This window comes from Bubalus bubalis, chromosome 8 (assembly GCF_019923935.1).
Source record: "Bubalus bubalis isolate 160015118507 breed Murrah chromosome 8, NDDB_SH_1, whole genome shotgun sequence".
NCBI lineage: Eukaryota > Metazoa > Chordata > Mammalia > Artiodactyla > Bovidae > Bubalus > Bubalus bubalis.
Window position 1 is genome coordinate 93,551,479 of NC_059164.1, and position 23,076 is coordinate 93,574,554.

A 23,076-nucleotide genomic window follows, 5' to 3' on the forward strand; every position below is an offset into this window, starting at 1 on the left:
CTGGAAATTGCACGCATATTATTTTCTGCCTTCTCCAAGCTTCCCTAAGATTTTACAGCCAGTATCAGTGTTATTGCCTTAAGTCAGGCCCTGAAGCCCACCTGCCCATCCCAGCAGCCACTGCCTTATTTAGAAGCATCCAGGAGCAGCTTAAGTTAGCACAAAACAGCCTTGTGCTTATCCTCTCCCCTCAAGGTTCCCTTGCTGAACTCTGACCTTGCTACCCACAACCCATCCAAGAGCTGTGCTTGATGGCTGCCATTGATGATAGAATCCAGGGACACCTTGATACTCTGCCTTACAGCCACCATGGAGTCTCCCAACATGCCAAATGCTCCTAGACCTGATAGCAGCCAAGTCTTGTGCCATCTCTCGTGTTTTGTTGGTATGAAGAAAGCCCCCTTCATCTGGATCACCTGGACAGTGCTGCACTTGCCTCTGTGACAGAGAACTTTTCTTGGGGGGAGGGGGCGGCCCTGGATCTGCACTGATTTGCGTGGTAGGTTAGGGGAGGGGATGAGGAGATGAGGGGGTTGAGGCTTAAGGGGAGTGCTGGGGGAGCAGGAAAGAGCCAGGGAGGAGATATGTGGAAGGAAATGATTCCCCAAATCTGCAATTCTAAAATACAAAGAATTCTGAAAACACTTTTTTCCCCCCAAATTTATTTGGTGGCACACCCTGACCTGACCTAAACTCATTTAGGGGCAAAAACCTGACCTGAACTGACTTACCACTCATTTGTTTCACTGCCAGAAATATTAACGTGTTTGAGTATGAAGCACTGCCACATGTGTTAAATACACCTTCCTACTTTTCTAAAACTGCACCCCCGTCCTCAAATTGTTAATTTGAAACCTAAGGGTTTTCAGAGTAGTAACTGTGGACCAGTACAGAGACTGGGAGAGAAAAAGAAAGGAGTGATGGAAACACGATGTGCTCTCTTCTCGGCCCGTCCTCACAAACTGATGTCTGTGTCCTGTGGAGAGCAAATGTTGGCAACAGCTGCAGCGGCCGCTTCATGCTGATCCCTATTCAGACAGGCCCAGACATGTCTCAGTCCCAGCAATGCACACAGCTTGGGTGCCCCTGCTGCACAGACTTGCAAGCAGCCCTGCAAACAGGAGCTGAAGTAGCTGGTGGCAGACGTGCCTCTGAGGCAGGCACCCCGCTGCCCTGGCTTGACCCAGCCTTGCTGCGTTTTGTAGCCGTGGTTTGGTTTAGTCGCTAAGTCGTGTGGGACTCTTGGGACCCCTTGGACTGTAGCCCGCCGGGCTCCTCTGTCCATGGAATTCTCCAGGCAAGAATACTGCGGTGGGTTGCCAGCGCATACCTGTAAATCCACTCTTTTTTTTTTTCTGGTGGTGTATGTGGAGCCGGGGGGTGGGAGGAGAATGTGTGTGTACCATTCCCACTATGTGCTCTTCTGCTAGTGAGGGCAAAAGGCTTTCTGGCTGGCTAAGTTCACCTCGAGCTGGGCTGAGGCAAACCATAGGCCGAACAGTACCATCTTGCTTGAAGCACGAAACTGGAAATAGCCGGCTCTGCTGCGGCAAAATGGCTTCCCCTTTCCCATCCACTGCGGATGCCCGGTGACTCATCGTCGCTTAGCTTCGATTCCAGCGTCCCCAGCCCCACAGCATCTGCCGTGCTGCCCTCTCCATTCCCGCAGGCGGGGACTGGAAATGGAGGAGAGGGAAAAGTCACTTAATGATTATTCATTTGCAAATATCTATTTCTGCATCTTAAAACATTTCGGATTTCCCAAGAAGTGGATAACCTCGGTTGCTGAGCACCCTAGTCTAGGGAGCAAATTTAACACTGGCTATTCTTTAAAAAAACCGGCCCATGAACATGCTTCAAGGTACACAGGTGCAGCGCTGATTTTTTTCCTCCCGATTCTTCTAGAATCCTGTTCCTCCCAGGCGAGCTGTCAGTCCCAGCTTCGCCAGCAGAGCTGTTTTTCCCCCCGCTGCCACCCCCAACCCCCAACCCCCAACCCCCAACCGGTCCTTGCTGGTTTTGAGTATTCACCTCCTTACAACCCCCGCCCCCCTCGCTTTTCTTTCTCTTAACTGCGCAAGCTGACGCAGGTCTGCAGGAGTGAATTAATGCTCTCCTCTTGATAGATTTGCTCTCAGGGAAACAGGGGCGTATGCGCCAATAGGAACAGAGAAAGGGGGAGGTGGCGTGGGCCCCAGGGTGAGGAGAGCTGGGAAGGTGGTGTGGGCCTCCGTGTGAGCGGGGGATGCATGAGGTAGTGCGGAGCCCCAGGGTTAGGGAGGATGGGGGGAGGAATTCTGTAATTAATCAAGGTAGCAGTTCTGTACCTTGGGGTGTTGTGTGTGTGTGTGTGTGTTTTGGTTCCTTTTTTTCCCCTTTCAACCAGGAGTTTAAGAAAGAAGAAAGAAAAGCTCCAAGTACTTGCCCGAGCCGCATTTAAAACCAAAAGAGTTCTTCCCGTGAAGCGGGACGACGGGCAACTAAACGGCAAAGGCAACTGCCCCAAAACGGAGGCATTTTTTAGGAGCGAGCCGGAAAAGGTTAAGGTTTTACTCCAACCTGTAAGCGCTGGCAAGTCTCAGTGCTGATAATTTTAAGCTTTTTCACCTTGCCTTTAAAAAGTGAAAATTATTTCCTAGAAAGAGTTCGTTAAGGGGGGGAAAAAAAAGATAATGTCACAACTCCCTGCTAAATTTGGAAACGTTATGGCTGAGAACCAACGGACTCACTGGGACAGATGGATATCTCCAGAGTGGTTCTCAGAAAGCAGGCCTCGGAGCAGTGCTTTGCCTACTCTATGACACCGTGACACGTTTGCTCATATTTACTACCTTCTTTTCTATTTCCTTTTCCCGGTTTCTCCTACAACGGGATCAGGAAACCGCAGATTCTCTTGCCCTCTTGAACTTTCCTGGCCTTTCCTTCTCCCGGATGGTTCCTTGGTTCATGCTTGAAAATATTATTTGTTTCCCGAAGTTTCCCATTTTTTTTTGCATTTGAGCCCTTTAGAGGAAAAAGCGCAAAACATTTTAAACTAAAACTCCCAAAGCGGGTGAAAAGTTATTTTTAGCAAGGATTTGCATTTCTCATTTACCTTATCTGTGATGTTTAGAACGCTGCACGAAGACAGAAGTTGATGGTGCAAAAATAATCTTTTCCTCCCCATTTACTGATCCAATTGGCAAAGCCACTATTCCAAATAAAACTGAGGCACTTAGATCATAAAATTTAAACTCTGGAAAGCACCTCTGGAGCTTACCATCCTGGTTTTATGAAGGACTCGAAAGCATTTTTATTACAAAAATAATACAATCATTGCAAAAAATGTAGAATAGAGAAAAAATGAAAAACATCCCTATTTTACTAATTCTACAATTACGGGATTGTTAACCATTAACATTTTGTTGTATATCTATTTCTTCCTCTCTTTTCCAGACCCCCTTTTCCTCCTGAATTTGTATGTTGTATATATACATAACACATGAGCTAGCCTTTTGCAAATGGCACTTACTATTTGATAATCTATTTTTAAAAATTTAAAACATACGATGAACATATTTTCATGTCATCACGTTTCCCACAATGGTTTTTTACAAACATCAAAGGAAGTTCCTCTTGTTAGCCAGAATTTAAGTTTACATTAAAGGAAGGGGACCAAAAAAAAAAAAACCCACGTTAAATGAAAAGTTAATCGACAGCACCACTATCTACACCTCCTTCTTCTCAACCACATCAAGTACAGGAAGAGGAACAGACAAGGGTTCTGCGGCGGTGAAGCCATTCCCATTTCCACGCTCCTTTTGCAGCTCAGCACGGGAGGGAGGACATACACAGGATCCAAGCCTGGATCCAAGCCCGCCAGTGAGTTACACAAGCTACTGTGCTGTGGACTGCAAATAAGGTAATTTTGCCCCCTATCCCCCGATTATTATGTCTTTCTGGGGTCAGGCCCCGCCTAATCTCAAAGCAATATCTGTGGTCCTAACAGCTAACACTGTCATCCCAACCTCTTCTCTTGTCATAAGGCAGGAAATAGACCTATTCACACCTAATTTGATATTGCCCCACCCAGCACCCTAGCATGCACCCCAGTCTTCCTCTGGCCTGCTGGCCACCGTGTGCTCTGTGAAGAAGAGATTAAGGGGGTGGGTCAGATTTCAGCCTAAGAACAGACTAGAGAAAATTGCTTTGCTGCCTGGAGTTCAGAGGGCTATGGCACAGTGTACTAGAAATGTATATAATCACAAAAGGAGCTCAGATAGAAAATGTAAATAGGAGCTAGAAGAGTTTACTTTGACCTGCAGATCTGAAGTGGAACTTGTTAAGGGTTTTCGGGTTGTTCTGAAAATTTTCCAAATCTGATTTAAAGTTAGGGTGTAGTGATACCTCTCTTCCACATGTTCATTGACATTGGAGTCAGGACACCGTGCTGGGTGTGACCTACTCTGGTATTTCTTAAGTAATTCAAAAATGACATGCTATAAATCAGAATGTTAATTCATGAGCAAAAGGAAATCAATCCACATCAGATCATTCAAGCATGTGCAACCACGTGCATACTGGCTGATACATTTTCCCCTTCAATTAAAATTCGGTTACCTTTAGGGTATTATGAAATGGATATTTAACAGTTGAATAATAATGCCTTAGGATGGCTGAGCACAGGAAATGAATAAATTTTAATCCAGCAGAAACTTCAACTCTACTGCAGTTGATCACAAGTAGAAATGTAATTCCCCAAATGGAATTTAACCGGTTCTCTGGATCTTTAGAAAAGTCTGCATATTTTAGTAATCTGATGTTGGTTGTGAGTACTTTGGGGAAGCTATAGTCTGTGTGGTGATTAAGGAAACTAGGAAACTGAAAAAATTTCTTTGGTTCACAGATCCCTATAAGCTGCATACACCATTCCCCAGCATTGCAAAATGTCTCACCAAAATTAATTGGAAGAATTCTGCTTTTAAGAGAGAATGGATAAGTGATACCTGATTTTTATTTAATATAAGTAAATTATTCTGACTGGAAGGAGAAGTATCGACTTCGGCACATTAAGTATGTTAACTGGAGATGGGCTGTAGTCCTGGAAGACTCTCATTGACCTTTAGTGATAGTTCATGTTTGGAAAAAACACATTGCCTTAATGGTCTCTTCTCTGTTCCCTGGTGAAAGGGGAGTATGAGATTGACATATATGTTGTTGTCTCTGCTCAGATTGCCTCTGATTAGGGAAATGATCCATTCATCACTTTGATTGGATATGATGGATATCTTCCTGTTTCGGGTCACCAACCCCAATGGCTATGTGTTCTCTCAAAGTAAGCTTGACTTTTTCTCTTCAACAAGAATCTAAGGAGATGTGTAGGAACTTCAAAACAAAATAAAAGTGATCTTTCTGTTTCTGATTTACCCTAAACAGAATGCCTTATCTCTTAGTTGTGGCCAGAATTGAGGCATATAGTGATATTTATAATCATTTCTTTTCCCAGCACATGGTATCTTTCCGTATTGCCTGAATCAGAGCCCATTTCAGCTGTTAGGCTGGGCTATTAGAGTTCAGTGTTCACTGTGAGTCACCTAGGAGATTTGTTCCAATTGTCTCTGCTTTTTTGTGGTAGGATTGATAGAAAAGAGGAGGCGGATGTTACCTGCTGACAATTAGATTGCTGTAAGGATTTACGTAGGCAGTACAATGCATCTGGCATTTTACTTAAAACCTGTAGAAATCCTCTGTAATATCACAAAAAGGAGTTTTGTAGTTTTTCTTTTAAAATCTCATTACAGAACACCATTATGGCAACTGTGACCCACGTATATTAAAAATGAATCAGAGCTTCAGGTTTATTTTTGGAGAGAGCCAACTACCATAGTGTTTTTCAATGCGTGTTCAAAAGGAACTTGTACAAATACTAGTACTCATCTCATGAGAATAAAGGGTTCTACAATCAAGTTTGAGAAGTACAGTCCCCGGTATCCCTCTTTTGGCACTTCATTAAAAACTTTAAAGCATTAAAAAAAAAAAAACACCTTTAGGAGTTCTGAAGTAAATTAGCCAATTTAACCCTATATTTTCCCAAAATGTTCTACCACAAAACCCTTGTTCTCTCCCCACTTTTTTTTTTTAAAATTTTTGTTTTCTGTTGCTCTTGTTTTTTGTTACTGTATTGTTAACATTTGGCCGGACTATATTAGAGGCAGGTATTCATTTGAGGAGATGGAGAGATTATTTACTTCTTGCATCAGTGAGACAGCCATGGCTGAGAAGCTCCAAGCAGAACCCTGTGTAAAGACTACTGGTCTCTCTGTGGGCAAGGGAGGACATGAGTGCAGTTCCAAAGGGGCCTTCCAGGGAGGAAACGAGAGCAATGAACAGAATTCTAAAGGAACTTTCTCATCAGACTGAACAGTCATCTTTTTTTTTTTTTCTATATTGTCTCTCCATTGGATTTTAAAGAATTGTACGTAGGGGAAGACCCGGTCGAAGGTATCTGGAAACCTCAGTGTTGGTGCTGATTCAAACTAGAACTGAGACTCCGGTTTGGAGGTTGAGCAGAGCACAGGAGCTTGCCCCCGGGGATGGTCAGATGTTGTCTGGCCAGCTAGCTATTTGCATGGCTCTGCATTGCTGTCAGCTTGCTTAGCCCATTCAGGATTGAAGCTATTTAAAAATCTATCTGAAAAAAACCCAAAAAAACCCACTTCACTAAGTTCCGTTCACAGGCTCACAGTGCTGTCACTGAGTTTGAGGAGCATTTAATATAGTTTTGTCTCACATCTTGGTTTTCACATAAGCTGTATCCCAGCTCAGCTTCTGAGCTTCCAGAGCAAAGACTTTGTATGCTGGCAGGAAGGCTCAGGCAGCCCTGAACCAACCACTAGAGGGGGTTGGGATCTAAAAGAGGAGACGCACTACATCATCTATGGATGCTTCGAGAAGGAAAACTAAAATGAAGTACAAATCAAAATAGATTCAAAGAGAAAACACTCACTTCCTGCTCTGCCTTTGTTGACTTGTAGCTCTGATTTTTGAGAGTTTAATGCCGAAAGGCTGGTTGACGGGGAGCTTCTTTTTGCTTTCAGGCACCAGTTAAAACCCCTTATGTTTCTCTAATCACAGTTAAGCTGAGCTTGTTTTTTCCTCATTAGATGTAATAGTGCAGTTAGAAATAGTGTTCCTAACACCTGACACAGTGTCTGGCACATAGAAAGCAATCAATAAATACTTATAAGACGCATTGAATTAATGAGAATCATTGAACCAAGACAGGATACCCTAAGGAGCTGTGACAGGATATGGATGAGCGGCAACTTCATTCATTACTTTTACCAATTTTTTCTTTTCTTTTCTTTTTTTTTAGTGTCGGAAAGAAAAATATCAAAGCATCAGATCCAAAATGTTGAACAATGTCCAGCAATTCAAAGTCAGACTTTTTCCTGGGATGTTGTTCTTATTAAATATTCTCAAAATGAGATGATAGTTTGCATATATACTTTGTCCATATTGTTTAGAGACCCTGGGGAGTCCCAGCCTCTACCTGTCCCCTCAGAGTTTCTCTAGCCCTGGCCAGGCCACAGTGGGCCCACTTCAGTGGTCATAAGTAACTCCCGTAGCTGAGAAAATGAGGCCGAAGGTAGCCTTGTTGTCGATGGTGGCTGTGATTTCCTTACCACAGAAAGGGTTTCAGAGGTTCTTTGCATGTGTGGGTTTGTGACTTAGAAGTACAGATGCATAGAATCTTCTACTCTTGGGCTCTAAGAATTGGAAGAAATCCCAGAAAATGAGCTTGCTCAACCCCCACCCGATGCAGGAATTCCATCTATAATGTTAAATCTAGCTTTTCTTCCAACAACTCCCACAGAGGGGAGATGATTTAACTTGCTCTTTCTGCCATATAGAGGAACCATGTTTTTAAAGAGGAGAGATGTGTCCAGACTCTCCTAAGTTAGGTTTTCTGACTGTGCCTTTAGGTAGTATCTCAATTTAATACCATGACAATCTTGCTCTGATTTCCAGAGGAGGAGCTGAGTGATGCATGGTAACTGCCTCCATACACTGTCCTCTTAAAGCTCACTGTTCTCACTTGGCTTCTTCCACATCCTATGAGAACCTGGAGCCAGCAACAATTCTTGGCTCCGACTCATACCATGGACCCAGTGCCAACTCTGAAGTTGAAGTGAAATCCATAGTGGACTTCATCAAGAGTCATGGGAAAGTCAAGGGCTTCATTATCTTCCACAGCTATTCACAGCTGCTGATGTTCCCCTTTGAATATACATGTGCCAAGTCACATAACTTCGATGAGCTGTTAAGTTTCTGAAACTTCATTTCAGCTTGGAAACAAACATCCATGGTGGGGACAGGTTAAGTTTCAGTCATAAAGATAGGTATTGAGATCTGGGTGGACTAGTGACAGGTTACAAAGATGAATGAGACATAATATGTCCAACCTTGGAGAAGACTGTGACTCAGGCAAAGATTTAAAACACTGGTTATGGACTTCCTGAATTAAGTTTCCTTGAGAAACAGGATTCATGAAATTATTATTGCCTTAATGTAGATGAGCAGAAACCTGATTTGACTATAAATTCCCAGGATGCATTTTCTGTTGCTTAGTAAATAACCACTTGGGTTTGGACCTGAGAGTCTTGGATCTATAGTCAGTTTCCCTATGCTCCCAACTTTGCCTCATACCTTGCTGGTGTATTAGGCTCTGTCACCCATCATCATGCTGCACTGGTGTATGTTGGGCATAAAACACTTCTCTAAGGTATCACTTGATACCCTCCAACATCTTTCCCATTTCAGAAATGAGCAAACTGGTGGCAGCCTTAAGTGACGTTTCAGGGAGCTGTTTATAATTGAGAAAGTGCTATCCCTAGCAGAAGAGAATGTGCAAATATTTCCTATTTGGCTTTTAAGATTGGTTTTTGAAGCCCATATATTAGAGAGAAGCCCTGAGATGGGACCTTTTGGTCTGTCTCAGGTAGATTGTTGTCAGCAGCTAGCAGAAATGGAATGCTGCTGCTGCTGCTGCTAAGTCGCTTCAGTCGTGTCCGACTCTGTGCGACCCCATAGACAACAGCCCACCAGGCTCCCCCATCCCTGAGATTCTCCAGGCAAGAACACTGGAGTGGGTTGCCATTTCCTTCTCCAATGCATGAAAGTGAAAAGTGAAAGTGAAGTCAATTAGTTGTGTCCGACTCTTAGTGACGCCATGGACTGCAGCCCCCAAGGCTCCTCAGTTCATGGGATTTTCCAGGCAAGAATACTGGAGTGGGTTGCCATTGCCTTCTTCGAGAAATGGAATAGATTATTCCAATTCAGGTGTATCTTTTATCTCATAGTTGTATTTCAGTTCTGTTATGCAATTTTCAGGGTTTGATGGTGAATGTTACCACTTAACATTGAATTAGGGCAAAAAGAATGTCAGGGTTGAAAGTCAAAGGTACCTTTAGTAGCTCTGTGCTTGTGCTAAGTCACTTCAGTCATGTCCATCTCTTTGTGACCCTATGGACTGTAACGAGCAGGCTCCTCTGTCCATGGGATTCTCCAGGCAAGAATACTGGAGTGGGTTGCCATGCCCTCCTTCAAGGGATCTTCCTGACTCAACTCAGGGATAGAACCTGAGTTTTTTTATGTCTCCTGCCTTGGCAGGTGGATTCTTTACAACTAGAGTCACGTGGGAAGCCCTTTAGTAACTCTGCTAAGTCGCTTCAGTAGTGTCCGACTCTGTGCAACCCAATAGACGGCAGCCCACCAGGCTCCACTGTCCCTGGGATTCTCCAGGCAAGAACACTGGAGTGGGTTGCCATTTCCTTCTCCAGTGCATGAAAGTGAAAAGTAAAAGTGAAGTCGCTCAGTCGTGTCTGACTTTTAGCGACCCAGTGGACTGCAGCCTACCAGGCTCCTTGGTCCATGGGATTTGCCAGGCAAGAGTACTGGAGTGGGCTGCCATTGCCTTCTCCTTAGTAACTCTAGATAACCTTAAATTATCCAAATCTAGTGTTTTCATCTCTACAAAATAGTCCTCCAGCCCATAATTGGATCACTCCCTGTCTCTAAGGCAGCCTATTCCATGTTGGGAAGATTAGATTGTTTGAATTCTGTCTCATAGTGAGCTCACACCCTCTGCTTATGTTTTTCATGTACCAGCCTTGGTTTACCGTCTTGCTCCAGAGAGCAAGCTTATTTCCCTCTGAGAGACAAATTCATTAATTACTTAAAGATTAATAAACGGCTTCTGCTAGGTTTTTCCTTATCCTAACTAAGTACCCCGGTCCCTTCAAGCTCTCAGAATATGGTTCTAACTCCCCTCACTCTTCTGGTTGCTGTCTCGCGAATGTGCTTTGCTTTGTCTGTGTTCTTCAAGGGCAGCTCCCAGAAGTGGACGTAGAACTTGTGTATGTTAACAAGCACAGAGCAGAGCATGACCATAAGTGCCCTCACCCAGCGTATGCAGTTGAGGGTCATATTCATTTTCTGGCAGTAGTGTCATACCATTGACTCATGCTGGGCTCACTGACAGCTGAAACCCCCAGGCTCTCTGAGGATTCCGCCCAGCCAGGTTTCCCCCATCTGGTAATTGTACAGTTGTTTTCCTGAATCCAAGTTCAAGACCTTGAATTATCCCTAGAAGGGACAGTAAAGCCTCCATCGGCCAAAATTGGAACCCTCAAATAATGGAAAATACTTTGTTGAGCTTTACTTCTTGGAAAAAGAGACAATCATAGGGAAATAAGCCAATGTAAGGATCACTAATTTAATGGACATAAACTTGGGCAAACTCTGAGATGGTGAGGGACAGGGAAGCCTAGCATGCTGCAGTTCACGGGGTTGCAGAGAGTCAGACAAGACTTGGCAACTGAACACCAACACCAGGGATTGAGTTAAAAAGAAAAAAAACTCCAACTTCCAGGGTACGTCCTTGGGTCAGTACACATTCTCTTTAGTCCCTTACTCCCACTCTGTTTCCTCCCATACTCCTGAATGAGGAAAGCTGGTGGCAAAATAATGACCCTGGTGTATTTATTGCAAACACCTGGATGATCAAATAAACAATGAGGTCTATTGCATTTTCAGAGCCAAAAGAAGTGAACTTGTGCTCACTTCCCAGTGAAAATGATTGCAACAAAAACAATGTTATGCTTAATTAACCAGAGTCCAGTTCATCAGACTGTCCCTTTTACATTCTGCTATTGGGCTTCTGTTTTTCCAAGAAACAAGCACTATTCATCCACCTTTCCCCTGGTTCCCTCACTCTAGAATGATGTGCCCCAATAGAATGATGTGCCCCAAAGGCAGGGCAAACTCTGGCAAGCCTGCACAGCTCCAAATACAAAGTGGGACCTATGTCCTCAGTCAAATGTAGATATCTAATGTGTCTTTGCCTACTAAGCCAGCAGGCACCATGTAATTTAGGATAAAAGCCTTTAAATGCACTGATATGAAATAGAAGAGACCTTAAAAGTACATGAAACCCAGCCTTACCCAGTATTCTTCAGTGAGGCTAGATCTCTTCCAGGAGATAAGTTACTCTGTATTTAGAGCAAAGTTATGTGTTTTCTGCTAGTTACTCTGTATTTAGAGCAAAGTTCTGTGTTTCCTGCTGGTTACCCTGATCAATGCAAAGAAATAGAGGAAAACAATAGAATGAGAAAGACTAGAGATCTCTTCAAGAAAATTAGAGATACCAAGGGAACATTTTATACAAAGATGGGCTCAATAAAGGACAGAAATGGTATGGACCTAACAGAAGCAGAAGATATTAAGAAGAAGTGGCAAGAATACACAGAAGAACTGTACAAAAAAGATCTTCATGACCAAGATAATCACGATGGTGTGATCACTCACCTAGAGCCAGACATCCTAGAATGTGAAGTCAAGTGGGCCTTAGGAAACATCACTATGAACAAAGCTAGTGGAGATCGTGGAATTCCAGTTGAGCTATTTCAAATCCTAAAAGATGATGCTGTGAAAGTGCTGCATTCAATATGCCAGCAAATTTGGAAAAGTCAGCAGTGGCCACAGGACTGGAAAAGGTCAGTTTTCATTCCAATCCCAAAGAAAGGCAATGCCAAAGAATGCTCAAACTGCCGCACAATTGCACTCATCTCACACGCTAGTAAAGTAATGCTCAAAATTCTCCAAGCCAGGCTTCAGCAATACGTGAACCGTGAACTTCCAGATGTTCAAGCTGGTTTTAGAAAAGGCAGAGGAACCAGAGATCAAATTGCCAACATCTGCTGGATCATCGAAAAAGCAAGAGAGTTCCAGAAAAACATCTATTTCTGCTTTATTGACTATGCCAAAGCCTTTGACTGTGTGGATCACAATAAACTGTGGAAAATTCTTCAAGAGATGGGAATACCAGACCACCTGACCTGCCTCTTGAGAAACCTGTATGCAGGTCAGGAAGCAACAGTTAGAACTGGACATGGAACAACAGACTGGTTCCAAATAGGAAAAGGAGTTTGTCAAGGCTGTATATTGTCACCCTACTTATTTAACTTACATGCAGAGTACATCATGAGAAACTCTGGGCTGGAAGAAGCACAAGCTGGAATCAAGATTGCCAGGAGAAAGATCAATAACCTCAGATATGCAGATGACACCACCCTTATGGCAGAAAGTGAAGAACTAAGGAGCCTCATGATGAAAGTGAAAGAGGAGAGTGAAAAAGTTGGTTTAAAGCTCAACATTCAGAAAACTAAGATCATGGAATCTGGTCCCATCACTTCATGGCAAATAGATGGGGAAACAGTGGCTGACTTTATTTTTCTGGGCTCCATAATCACTGTAGATGGTGATTGAAGCCATGAAATTAAAAGCGCTTACTCCTTGGAAGGAAAGTTATGACCAACTTAGACAGCATATTGAAAAGCAGAGACATTAATTTGCCAACAGAAGTCCGTCTAGCTAAGACTATGGTTTTTTCCAGTGGTCATGTGTGGATGTGAGATTTGGACTATAAAGAAAGCTGAGCACAGAAGAATTGATGCTTTTGAACTGTGGTGTTGGAGAAGACTCTTGAGAGTCCCTTGGACTGCAAGGAGATCCAACCAGTCCATCCTAAAGGAGATTAGTCCTGGGTGTTAAATCGAAAGGACTGATGTTGAAGCTGAAACTCCAATACTTTGGCCACCTGATGCAAAGAGCAGACTCATTTGAAAAGACCCTGATGCTGGGAAAGATTGAGGGCAGGAGGAGAAGGGATGAGAGGATGAGATGGTTGGATGGCATCACCGACTCAATGGGCATGGGTTTGGGTGGACTCCGGGAGTTGGTGATGGACGGGGAGGCCTGGCATGCTGCGGTTCATGGGGTCACAAAGAGTCAGACATGACTGAGCGACTAAACTAAACTGAACTGACCCTGTATTTAGAGCAAAGTTCTGGGTTTCCTGCTAGTTACCTGAATTTAGAGCCAAGTTCTGGGTTTCCTGCTAGTTACTCTGTATTTAGAGAAAAGTTCTGTGTTTCCTGCTCTGTTTGTCGTGATTCTTATGGCTCACTCTCATTATGTGGGATCTTCTTGCCTGAAAATGGGCATTTATCAAGACTTGGTCCTAAATGATTACTCTTTATTAATTACACATGTCTTGGCTAAAAGAGGCTCACACCCTAAATAAACCCATGGACTATGTAGGGACGGAATGGATGCAGCTCTTTAAGAGCACACAGAGGTTTCAGTGGAAAGACTCTGTTGCAGCCATTTGTCCATGAAGAGTTAGGGGAAACAGAGGAGGACAAGTCAGGAATAATAGCAGTGGCAGGAATAGAGCTTGGGAGCTTGCTGTTAGACTTTCTGAGGCCAGTGAGGACGGAAGGGAAACATTAGAGGGTAAAATCAAAAGGCTTTTGTCATTTATTAGAAGTGGAGAGTTTCCCACTGATGGTAACTGAATGGTGCCATTAACTGAGGGAGATATCCAGGAAGGTGAAGGAGGGATGGATTATTGAGATTGAGATAATGGTGGTGTTTTTCAGGTGGTGATGTCCTATAAATGTTGGGCTATGTGGCTGTGGGATTCTGCAGAGAGACTTAGAGGTAGTTGACATAGATAGGGTAGTTGGAACAGGAAAACAAGGAGACCATTTGAAGTAGGAAAAGCCCTGGGCGAAGGATGGGAGGGAGATGTTAGGCAGCAGAAGGGGTTTGCAATGAAGGAGGGCAACAGGGGGCTTCCCTGATAGCTCGGTAGGTAAGGAATCTGCTTGCGATGCAGGAGACCTGGGTTTGATCCCTGGGTTGGGAAGATCCCCTGGAGAAGGAAATGGCAACCCAGTCCAGAACTGAAAAAGCTGGCGTAAAACTCAACATTCAAAAAACTAAGATCATGGCATCCGGTCCCATCAGTTCAGTTCAGTTCAGTTCAGTTCAGTTGCTCAGTCATGTCCGACTCTTTGCAACCCCATGAATCGCAGCACACCAGGCCTCCCTGTCCAACACCAACTCCCGGAGTTCACTCAAACTCACATCCATCGAGTCAGTGATGCCATCCAGCCATCTCATCCTCTGTCATCCCCTTTTCCTCCTGCCCCCTATCCCTGTCAGCATCAGTCTTTTCCAATGAGTCAACTCTTCACATGAGGTGGCCAAAGTACTGGAGTTTCAGCTTTAGCATCATTCCCTCCAAAGAAAACCCAGGGCTGATCTTCAGAATGGACTGATTGGATCTCCTTGCAGTCCAAGGGACTCTCAGGAGTCTTCTCCAACACCACAGTTCAAAAGCATCAATTCTTCGTCGCTCAGCTTTCTGCACAGTCCAACTCTCACATCCATACATGACCACTGGAAAAACCATAGCCTTGACTAGACGGACCTCTGTTGGCAAAGTAATATCTCTGCTTTTCAATATGCTATCTAGGTTGGTCATAACTTTTCTTACAAGGAGTAAGCATCTTTTAATTTCATGGCTGCAGTCACCATCAGGTCCCATCACTTCATGTCAAATAGATAGGGAAATAATGACAGACTTTATTTTCCTGGGCCCCAAAATCACTGCAGATGGCGACTGCAGCCATGAAATTAAAAGTTGTTTGCTCCTTAGAAGAAAGGAGTTCCCTGGTGGCTCAGACGGTAAAGCGTCTGTCTACAATGCCGGAGACCTGGGTTCAATCCCTGGGTTGGGAAGATCCCCTGGAGAAGGAAATGGCAATCCACTCCAGTACTATTGCCTGGAAAATCACATGGACAGAGGAGCCTGGTAGGCTACAGTCCACGGGGTCACAAAGAGTCAGACACGACTGAGAGACTTCACTTTCACTTTCCTTAGAAGAAAAGCTATGACCAACCTAGAAAGCATATTAAAAAGCAGAGACACTACTTTGCCAATGAAGGTTCATCTAGTCTAAGCTATGGTTTTTCCCGTAGTCATGTATGGATGTGAGAGTTGGACCATAAAGAAAGCTGAGCACCGAAGAATTGATGCTTTTTTTAAAAATATAAATTTATTTATTTTAATTGGAGGTTAATTACTTTACAATATTGTATTGGTTTTGCCATACATCAGCATGAATCTGCCACAGGTTTGCACGTGTTCCCCATCCTGAATGCCCCCTCTCTCCACCCTCCCCATACCATGCCTCTGGGTTGTCCCAGTGCACCAGCCCCAAGCATCCAGTATCATGCATTGAACCTGGACTGGTGATTCATTTCATATATGATATTATACATGTTTCAATGCCATTCTCCCAAATCATCCCACCCTCTCCCTCCCCCACAGAGTCCAAAAGACTGTTCTATACATCTTTGTCTCTTTTGCTGTCTCGCATACAGGGTTACTGTTACCATCTTTCTAAATTCCATATATATGTATTAGTATATTGGTGTTTTTCTTTCTGGCTTCACTCTGTATAATAGGCTCCAGTTTCATCCACCTCATTAGAACTGATTCAAATGTATTCTTTTTAATGGCTGAGTAATACTCCATTGTGTATATGTACCACAGCTTTCTTATCCATTCATCTGCTGATGGACATCTAGGTTCCTGGCTATTGTAAACAGTGCTGCGATGAACACTGGGGTACACGTGTCTCTTTCAGTTCTGGTTTCCTTGGTGTGTATGCCCAGCAGTGGGATAGAATTGATGCTTTTGAACCGTGGTGTCGGAGAAGACTCTTGAGAGTCCCTTGGACTGCAAGGAGATCAAACCAATCAATCCTAAAGGAAATCAATCCTGAATATTCATTGGAAGGACTGATGCTGAACCTGAAACTCCAAAACTTTGGCCACCTGATGTGAAGAACTGACTCATTGGAAAAGACCCTGATGCTGGGAAAGGTTGAGGGCAGGAGGAGAAGGGGACAGCAGAGGATGAAATGGTTGGATGGCATCACCAACTCGATGGACATGAGTTTGAGCAAGCTCTGGAAGTTGGTGATGGACAGGGAAGCCTGGTGTGCTACATTCCATGGGGTTGCAAAGAGTCAGACATGACTGAGTGAATTGAAGTGAATTAGCTTCCTGATGGAGCTAATCCAGATACTTCTGATCCGTAATATGGTCCCTTGGTGGAATCTTAGTCATTTGTTGATGATTATAATCACAACTGACATTTATTGAATGCCTATTCTATGTACATGATCTCAGCTCCTTTACTTAATCTTTCTGAGATTTCCTCAGAGGAAATCAGTTTTCCTCATCTGTAAAATGGGGATAATACTAATGTCTACCTTGTGACATGGTAAGGATTAAACAAACCAATTTAGCATAATGTTTAACACATTTAATAAGCACTCAACAAGTGGTAGACTCATAACCATTATATTATTCTATTTAATTCTCACTGCCCTGCGAAATAAGTTGTATTACTATACTTTTTTGACAGAAGAAGCATTTGGAATTCAGATTAAGTGATTGCCTTAGATCACTTATGATGATCAGCTGATGACGCAGAATCAGGATTGAATCTGAAGCCAGGGTTTGGTGCACTGTGGAGCTTTTAGTGGGATTATCTGGTCATGTGGCCACATGAAAGGGGTAAGTAAGTAATTTTGGTACCCAGGAAGATAGGTCAAATAAGCAACTATTTGGTAATTGTTAATAACCAGGTGCTACTACACCTTCTGTGGGTGAAGGCAAAGACTCAAGAAACAAGAGTTTGTAGTGTTAATTCCCAGTATTAACCACTAGTTCTACTTTCCCCTGGTATAACCTGTCTGGTCTTCACCTTTGCCCAGCCTCATTCTTAGGGACTAGGTGATTTCCTCCATCTCTTCCCCAGCCATCTCCTGTTTGACCTCTACCAGCCCTCCATGGAGGGGGCCTCAGCGTTGGCCCATTGCTCAGCCCTTCTGAGTCACGATTGCCAGGAGTATTTGTAGGCTAATGCTTCCTTCCTTTATCATATGTCACATATCAGTGTCCACATATTACACAGGTGCACATTCTTGATTTTACCCACGCATATAGGTGCTGGGCATGTTATTTTATATCAGAACAAAGCCTGTTCAGTCCTTATACTGAAAGTCCCCTAAAGGTAGGGGCCAAATGTCTTCCTCTATTTTTTTTTTTTATGTTTTATTTTGTTTTTGGTAATACCATGCAGCTTATGGAATTTTAGTTTCCTGACCAGGGATTGAATCTGCACTCTAGGCAGTGAAAACATAGTCCTGACCACTGAACTGCCAGGGAATTCCCTCTCTTTGTTTGTGATTCCTCCTCTTCCACTGGAGGAAAAAATATTTGTACCTAGAACCCAACTGAAGAAGGAAGTGGCGTAGCCTCCCTAGGATGTAGAAGATGCCAATGAGGAGAGCAGGCAGGATTTCAAATGGGTGGGTGAAGCCAGAAGCTCCTAAGAACACCAAAGGAAGGCTAAGTATAGTCTCTATTTGAATAACACCTTTTTTTCTTTTCAAATTAATCTTGTTTTTTTTTTTTTCATAAGCATGGCCCTCTACTAAGTTATCCCTATTCTCAAGGTTCATGCACATAGGGGCTGGACTTATTTTTGATAATGAAGGAATTTCATATAGAGGTTGCATAGCTGTGAGAGGCCAGTGGGAATAGTATAACCAGAATTTATTCTCATTTACTCTTCAGACCAAGCCAGTGGAGAAAGTACTGACTGGTCCTATGACTCTGGCATCAAATACTTATTTGCCTTTGAACTGAAAGACAGGCAGGTTGATAGGGCTTCCTCTTGCCAGCCAATCAGATCTTTAGTTCAGTTAGTCAGTTCAGTCACTCAGTCTTGTCCAAATCTTTGCAACCCATGGACTGCAGCATCCCAGGCTTCCCTGTCCATCACAAACTCCTGGAGCTTGCTCAAACTCATGTTCATGTCAGTGATGCCCTCCAACCATATCATCCTTTGTCATCCCCTTCTCCTCCTGCCGTCAATCTTTCCCAGCTTCAGGGTCTTTTCCAGTGAGTCAGTTCTTCACATCAGATTGTCAAAGTATGGCTCCTCTGTCCATGGGATTCTCTAGGCAAGAATACTGGAGTGGATTGCCATGCTGTTCTCCAGGGGATCTTCTATTATCTCCTGCAATGGCAGGCAGGTTCTTTACCACTAGTTCCACCTGGGAAGCCCAATCAGATCTTAGCCACAAGCAAAAGAGACCTGGCTTGGCTTGAAGACAGTCATGGAGCCTGTGTGAGACCGCCCTCATTAGGACTCTGGGGACTAAATACCATTAAAAGCTCTTTTATTGGAAGCAAAATTGGGTTATGATTATTCCTTTTTTTAATCCTGATATAGGAACATTATATCTTTGATTTATGTTGCCCTGAAACACAGCAAACTGCTATTTTAAAAACCTTTATCTTTTAAAATCCCATTTAAAGCAAATGCTACCAACATCCTTTAAAAACTAAAAGAATTTGTGGTGAAATATACATATCATAAAATGATTTTAACCATTTTGAGTGTGCAGTTCAGTGGCATTAGTGCATTCACAGTGTTGCACAATCATCACCATCATCGATCTCCAGAAATTTTCCATCATCCCAAACTGAAACTCTGTACCCATTAAGCAACCACTTCCTATTTTTTCTTTCTCCAGCCTGTGGTAATTCTATTCTATTTCTGTCTCTATGAATTTACCTATTCTAGGTTCCACGTATAAATGGAATCATATGGTACTTGTCCTCTCATGACTGGCTTATTTCACTTAGCATAATGTTTTTGAGATTCACCCATGTTGTGGTATATGTCAGCTCCTTCATCTTAATAGAGTAACATTTTAGAGCTAGAAAGGGACTTCTGAGTTTATTAATTCAATAAATACTAGTTAAGCAACTAGACTGTGCCAAGTATCATGCTAGGTGCTGCATACTCTGGATCCGTTGTTGACTTTTGCGTTTCTGTTTCTGATACACTGCATGATAAAAGCTAGTGATGGCAAACCAATGACATTCCTCCCTCCAGGCTGCTCCATCAATCTGAGTCTCAGATTCCATATCATTTCTCTTTAGACATTGACTTCCTTTAGAGATTTGGATTTTTTCATGTTAATGGCTTTCCTTGGGAGATATAGGTGGGAAGTGAATTTCAGCTTGCCTGGAATTCTGAGTGCTTGATTACTTAGTTCAGATTTCTTACAGATTTAGGTCTCAGCTTCTCAGGCTGAACTCTATCTTGGTGAAGTAGAGCCCAGCTTTTTTGACAGATCAAGGTGGGCCTAGGTGTTCATTTTCAGTGTTGGAAGGACAAAAGAGCCTGGATAGAGGCTCCCCAGCTCCACAACTCCTGACCAGCTCTTCTTGACCAGACCTTAGACAGGCTTCCCTGAGCTCTCTTTTCTACTAGCTTTATCCTTGGACTCTAAGTCAGTCTTAGCAAAGAATACTGATAAATCATCCTTCAGTCCTTGATATCTGATTAGGTTCCATATTCTCCACCATTGATGTCTAAATCTGTAGCCTGCCTTTTGCACAAATCCTGTTAGGTCAGTTAAGCAAAAATTCTCCCTATACTTTGTGTCTCCTCTTAGCAATTTTCCATCCACTGACCTCCTTGCTCTGCTGTATTTAATAGATTTGAAGTTGAACACAATCTCTCCTGTTGCATGACCTCTATTGCAATAACCATTTTTTTTTTTCCTTTTTTAGCCACACTGCACAACACGTGGGATCTTAGTTCCCCAACCAGGGCTCTAACCTGCGTGCCTTGCGTTGGAAGCATGGAGTCTTAACCACTGGACCACCAGGGAAGTCTTGTTGCAATAATCTTGAATAAAGTCTCCCTTACAGTTGTAACAAATGTCAGAATAACATTTCTTTAACACTCCCAACCGTGACCCTTGGTTGAATCCACTCCCCTTGAGAAAGTACAGAAAGAATGTGGATGGGGGACAGTAGAATGGGGGAGGCTTGTGCGATCTGGGGCACCTTGGATGGACTGAAAGGCTCCAGAGTCCTTAAGAAGTGGTGGAGATCATGAGTGTCTTCCAGTTATTATTCTGTGACTTGGTAGAAAGGACACCAGACTCGGAACCTAGTAAATGTAAGAAAGTCTTATTAATAATGCTATTAAGCCTTATCTTTTTAGATTCCAAGGAAAACTGATAATTTGTTAAGACTAACACATTTCTCCTATACCGTGTACCTCATATATTTTTGCCTTTTTAGTGGAGTCGGAGTCAGAAAAATTAGGTGTTAGATTCAAAACAGAAGCCACAAACTTTCCATCGTGATCTACTCTCACCAGAGAAGGGCTTGTCAAGTGTGTGAAGTGTGTGATCTTGGAGTTGACTTGGGGTTTCTTTGATAGTCTTTATTTTTATTCTAGAGCTAACACAATCTCAGGTTTATAATCTGGCCTCTTCTGTCAGTGTAAGTTCTATCCAGCCCTGTGGGACTTCCCTATTTACTCAAAAAACAATCCTTAAAACCAAGTGTTAAGCAATACAGAACCCTTGTCACAGACTTTTCCAGCCTGAGGAGCAGATTTCTGACTTTGTAGGTCAAGAGGCTTGGCCTTTATCACTCAAAAGGAATGCAAGAGGCATCAAAGACCCACCTGATATACTGTCAAGAGTTGCAAGGGTGCTTAGGAATCATATTAGCATTTTTGAGGACATGAGTCTGCCTCAGACTCCTTATAAATATAGCTTGACTCAACCACTGTATGACTGGCATCCTTGGAACATGAAGTGGATACTGTTCTTTGGGGCCCTTATCAGGTCTGGCATCTGTGACCGAGAAACATTTTCTGGGTAAGTTCCTTTTGGACTTATTACTTAGTTCAGAGATACAGGAACCAAATAGATTTGGACATGAATGGCTGATTGTACCTCAGGTGGTATGGTGCTGAGAGGGAAGACCTGGATTCCTGTCCCAGCTCTGCCCCTGTATCATCTTGGACCAATTACTTCTTTCTCAGGCTCAGTTTTAGCTGTCGTGTCAAAACTAGGTGGTCTTCGGTCCCTCCCCAGCCCCATAATTCCTGCCAGTTCTTTCTTCCGGGTTCTTATTCCTAAGGTCAGTTTTAGGCATCTCCTACTTTCTTACTCCTGTGTGAACTACTAGGACTTACCAATTGTTTCTAATTTCTGCTATGTTTTGTTGTTGTTTATTCGCTGAGTTGTGTCTAACTTTTACGACCCTATGGACTGTAGCTTGCCAGGCTCCTCTGTCTGTGGGATTTCCCAGGCAAGAATACTGGAGTGGGTTGCTCTTTCCTTCTCCAGGGATCTTTCTGACCTAGGGATTGAACACGTGGCCCCTACATTGGCAGGTGGATTCTTTACCGCTGAACCACCAGGGAAGCCCAGTTTCTGCCATACTTAGAGGAAAATCTGGGTCACAGGCTTCTTGGCTTCACCTTCCTGTTAATGGTTAAGTTTGGCAGACCCTCTTGGTAGCATCTAGCATACGGAGATTCGATGGGTCTTGCTTAGCCCTAGCTATGAAAGGCAACAGTGCACCTGTTCACTCGGTGTGTGCACGTGCACAGGCACATGTGCTCCACATGGAATGCCTTTTGATTTACAAAGGAGAGGGCATTTGGGAGGTAGGAGAGATGAAAGGATGCTGTGGTACCCTACTGGAAGATTGAATTCTAATAACTCATTACTGCATAATGCTTTGCCATTTGCAAAGAGCTGTCACGTACATTATCTTTTGGATCACACAATTCTGGCAGGCAGGGGTGTTATTTTCCTCAATTTAAACATGAAAAAAATTCAGCCTTAGAAAGATTAAGAAACCTGCCCAAGGCTACTTAGCTGGTAAGCAGGGGAGTTGGAACTCTGAATGCAAAACCCAAATGCAGTCCATGGGGTCACAAAAAGTCGGACATGACTGAGCAACTGAACAACAATCTCCAGAAAGAATCCTATATCTAACTGATTTGTCTATATCTGTTAGTTAACTCTCCATTATACTATCTGGCTAAAGGGACTTTGAGATTGTTTATTGAAGTAATTACTTATATGTGATTGAGTAATTTTTATGGTGATGACTTCCGTTCACACCTGGTCTCTACTGCCAAATAGCTCAGAGCGCTTAGGCATAACAGGTGGTAAGGGAAGGAGATTTTTCCACAGGCAGCTCAGCAGTAAGTGTGTAATAACTACATTTGCTGCTATGTGGGCTGACGCATAAAGCTCTCAGGCTCCTGCTGCACCTATTCACGTGGCTGAAAAAAAAACTTTTATTTCTCAAGATACAGATTTCTCATATAATGCAGTGGACACCTGGGTTGATACTGCTTGGCTGGGCTCTGGAGTGCTCACCATAGGAGCTTACACAGAAAGCGCTGTGTGCCTGAGCAAATTGCAGACAGTTTTAATCAATAGTGTCATCAGTTCAGTTCAGTTCAGTCGCTCAGTCATGTCCGACTCTTTGCGACCCCATGAACCCCAGCACGCCAGGCCTCCCTGTCCATCACCAACTCCCAGAGTTCACTCAAACTCACATCCATCGAGTCGGTGATGCCATCTAGCCATCTCATCCTCTGTCATCCCCTTTTCCTCCTGCCCCTAATTCCTTCCAGCATCAGAGTCTTTTCCAGTGAGTCAACACTTTGCATGAGGTGGCCAAAGTACTGGAGTTTCAGCTTTAGCATCAGTCCTTCCAAAGAAATCCCAGGGCTGATCTCCTTCAGAATGGACTGGCTGGATCTCCTTG

General features: G+C 43.4%; 1 protein-coding gene across 3 annotated transcripts in view; it reads left to right on the forward strand.

The window, feature by feature from the left end:
- Window positions 1–1,097: 1,097 nt before the first annotated feature.
- The window catches only part of LOC102415381 (carboxypeptidase A4), a 43,891-nt gene continuing 21,912 nt past the window's right edge, over window positions 1,098–23,076 (forward strand). The window contains exons 1-4 of one of the 3 annotated variants that reach the window (XM_045166459.1): window positions 1,098–1,311; window positions 3,807–3,901; window positions 16,826–16,977; window positions 20,056–21,161. In XM_045166459.1, the coding sequence (XP_045022394.1) occupies window positions 21,025–21,161 (137 nt within the window). In that variant the 5' untranslated portion in view covers window positions 1,098–1,311; window positions 3,807–3,901; window positions 16,826–16,977; window positions 20,056–21,024. Of the gene's footprint in view, window positions 1,312–3,046; window positions 3,902–16,825; window positions 16,978–20,055; window positions 21,162–23,076 lie in introns of those variants that run through there. The other 2 variants (XM_045166460.1, XM_006043415.4) reach the window with 2 other exon arrangements.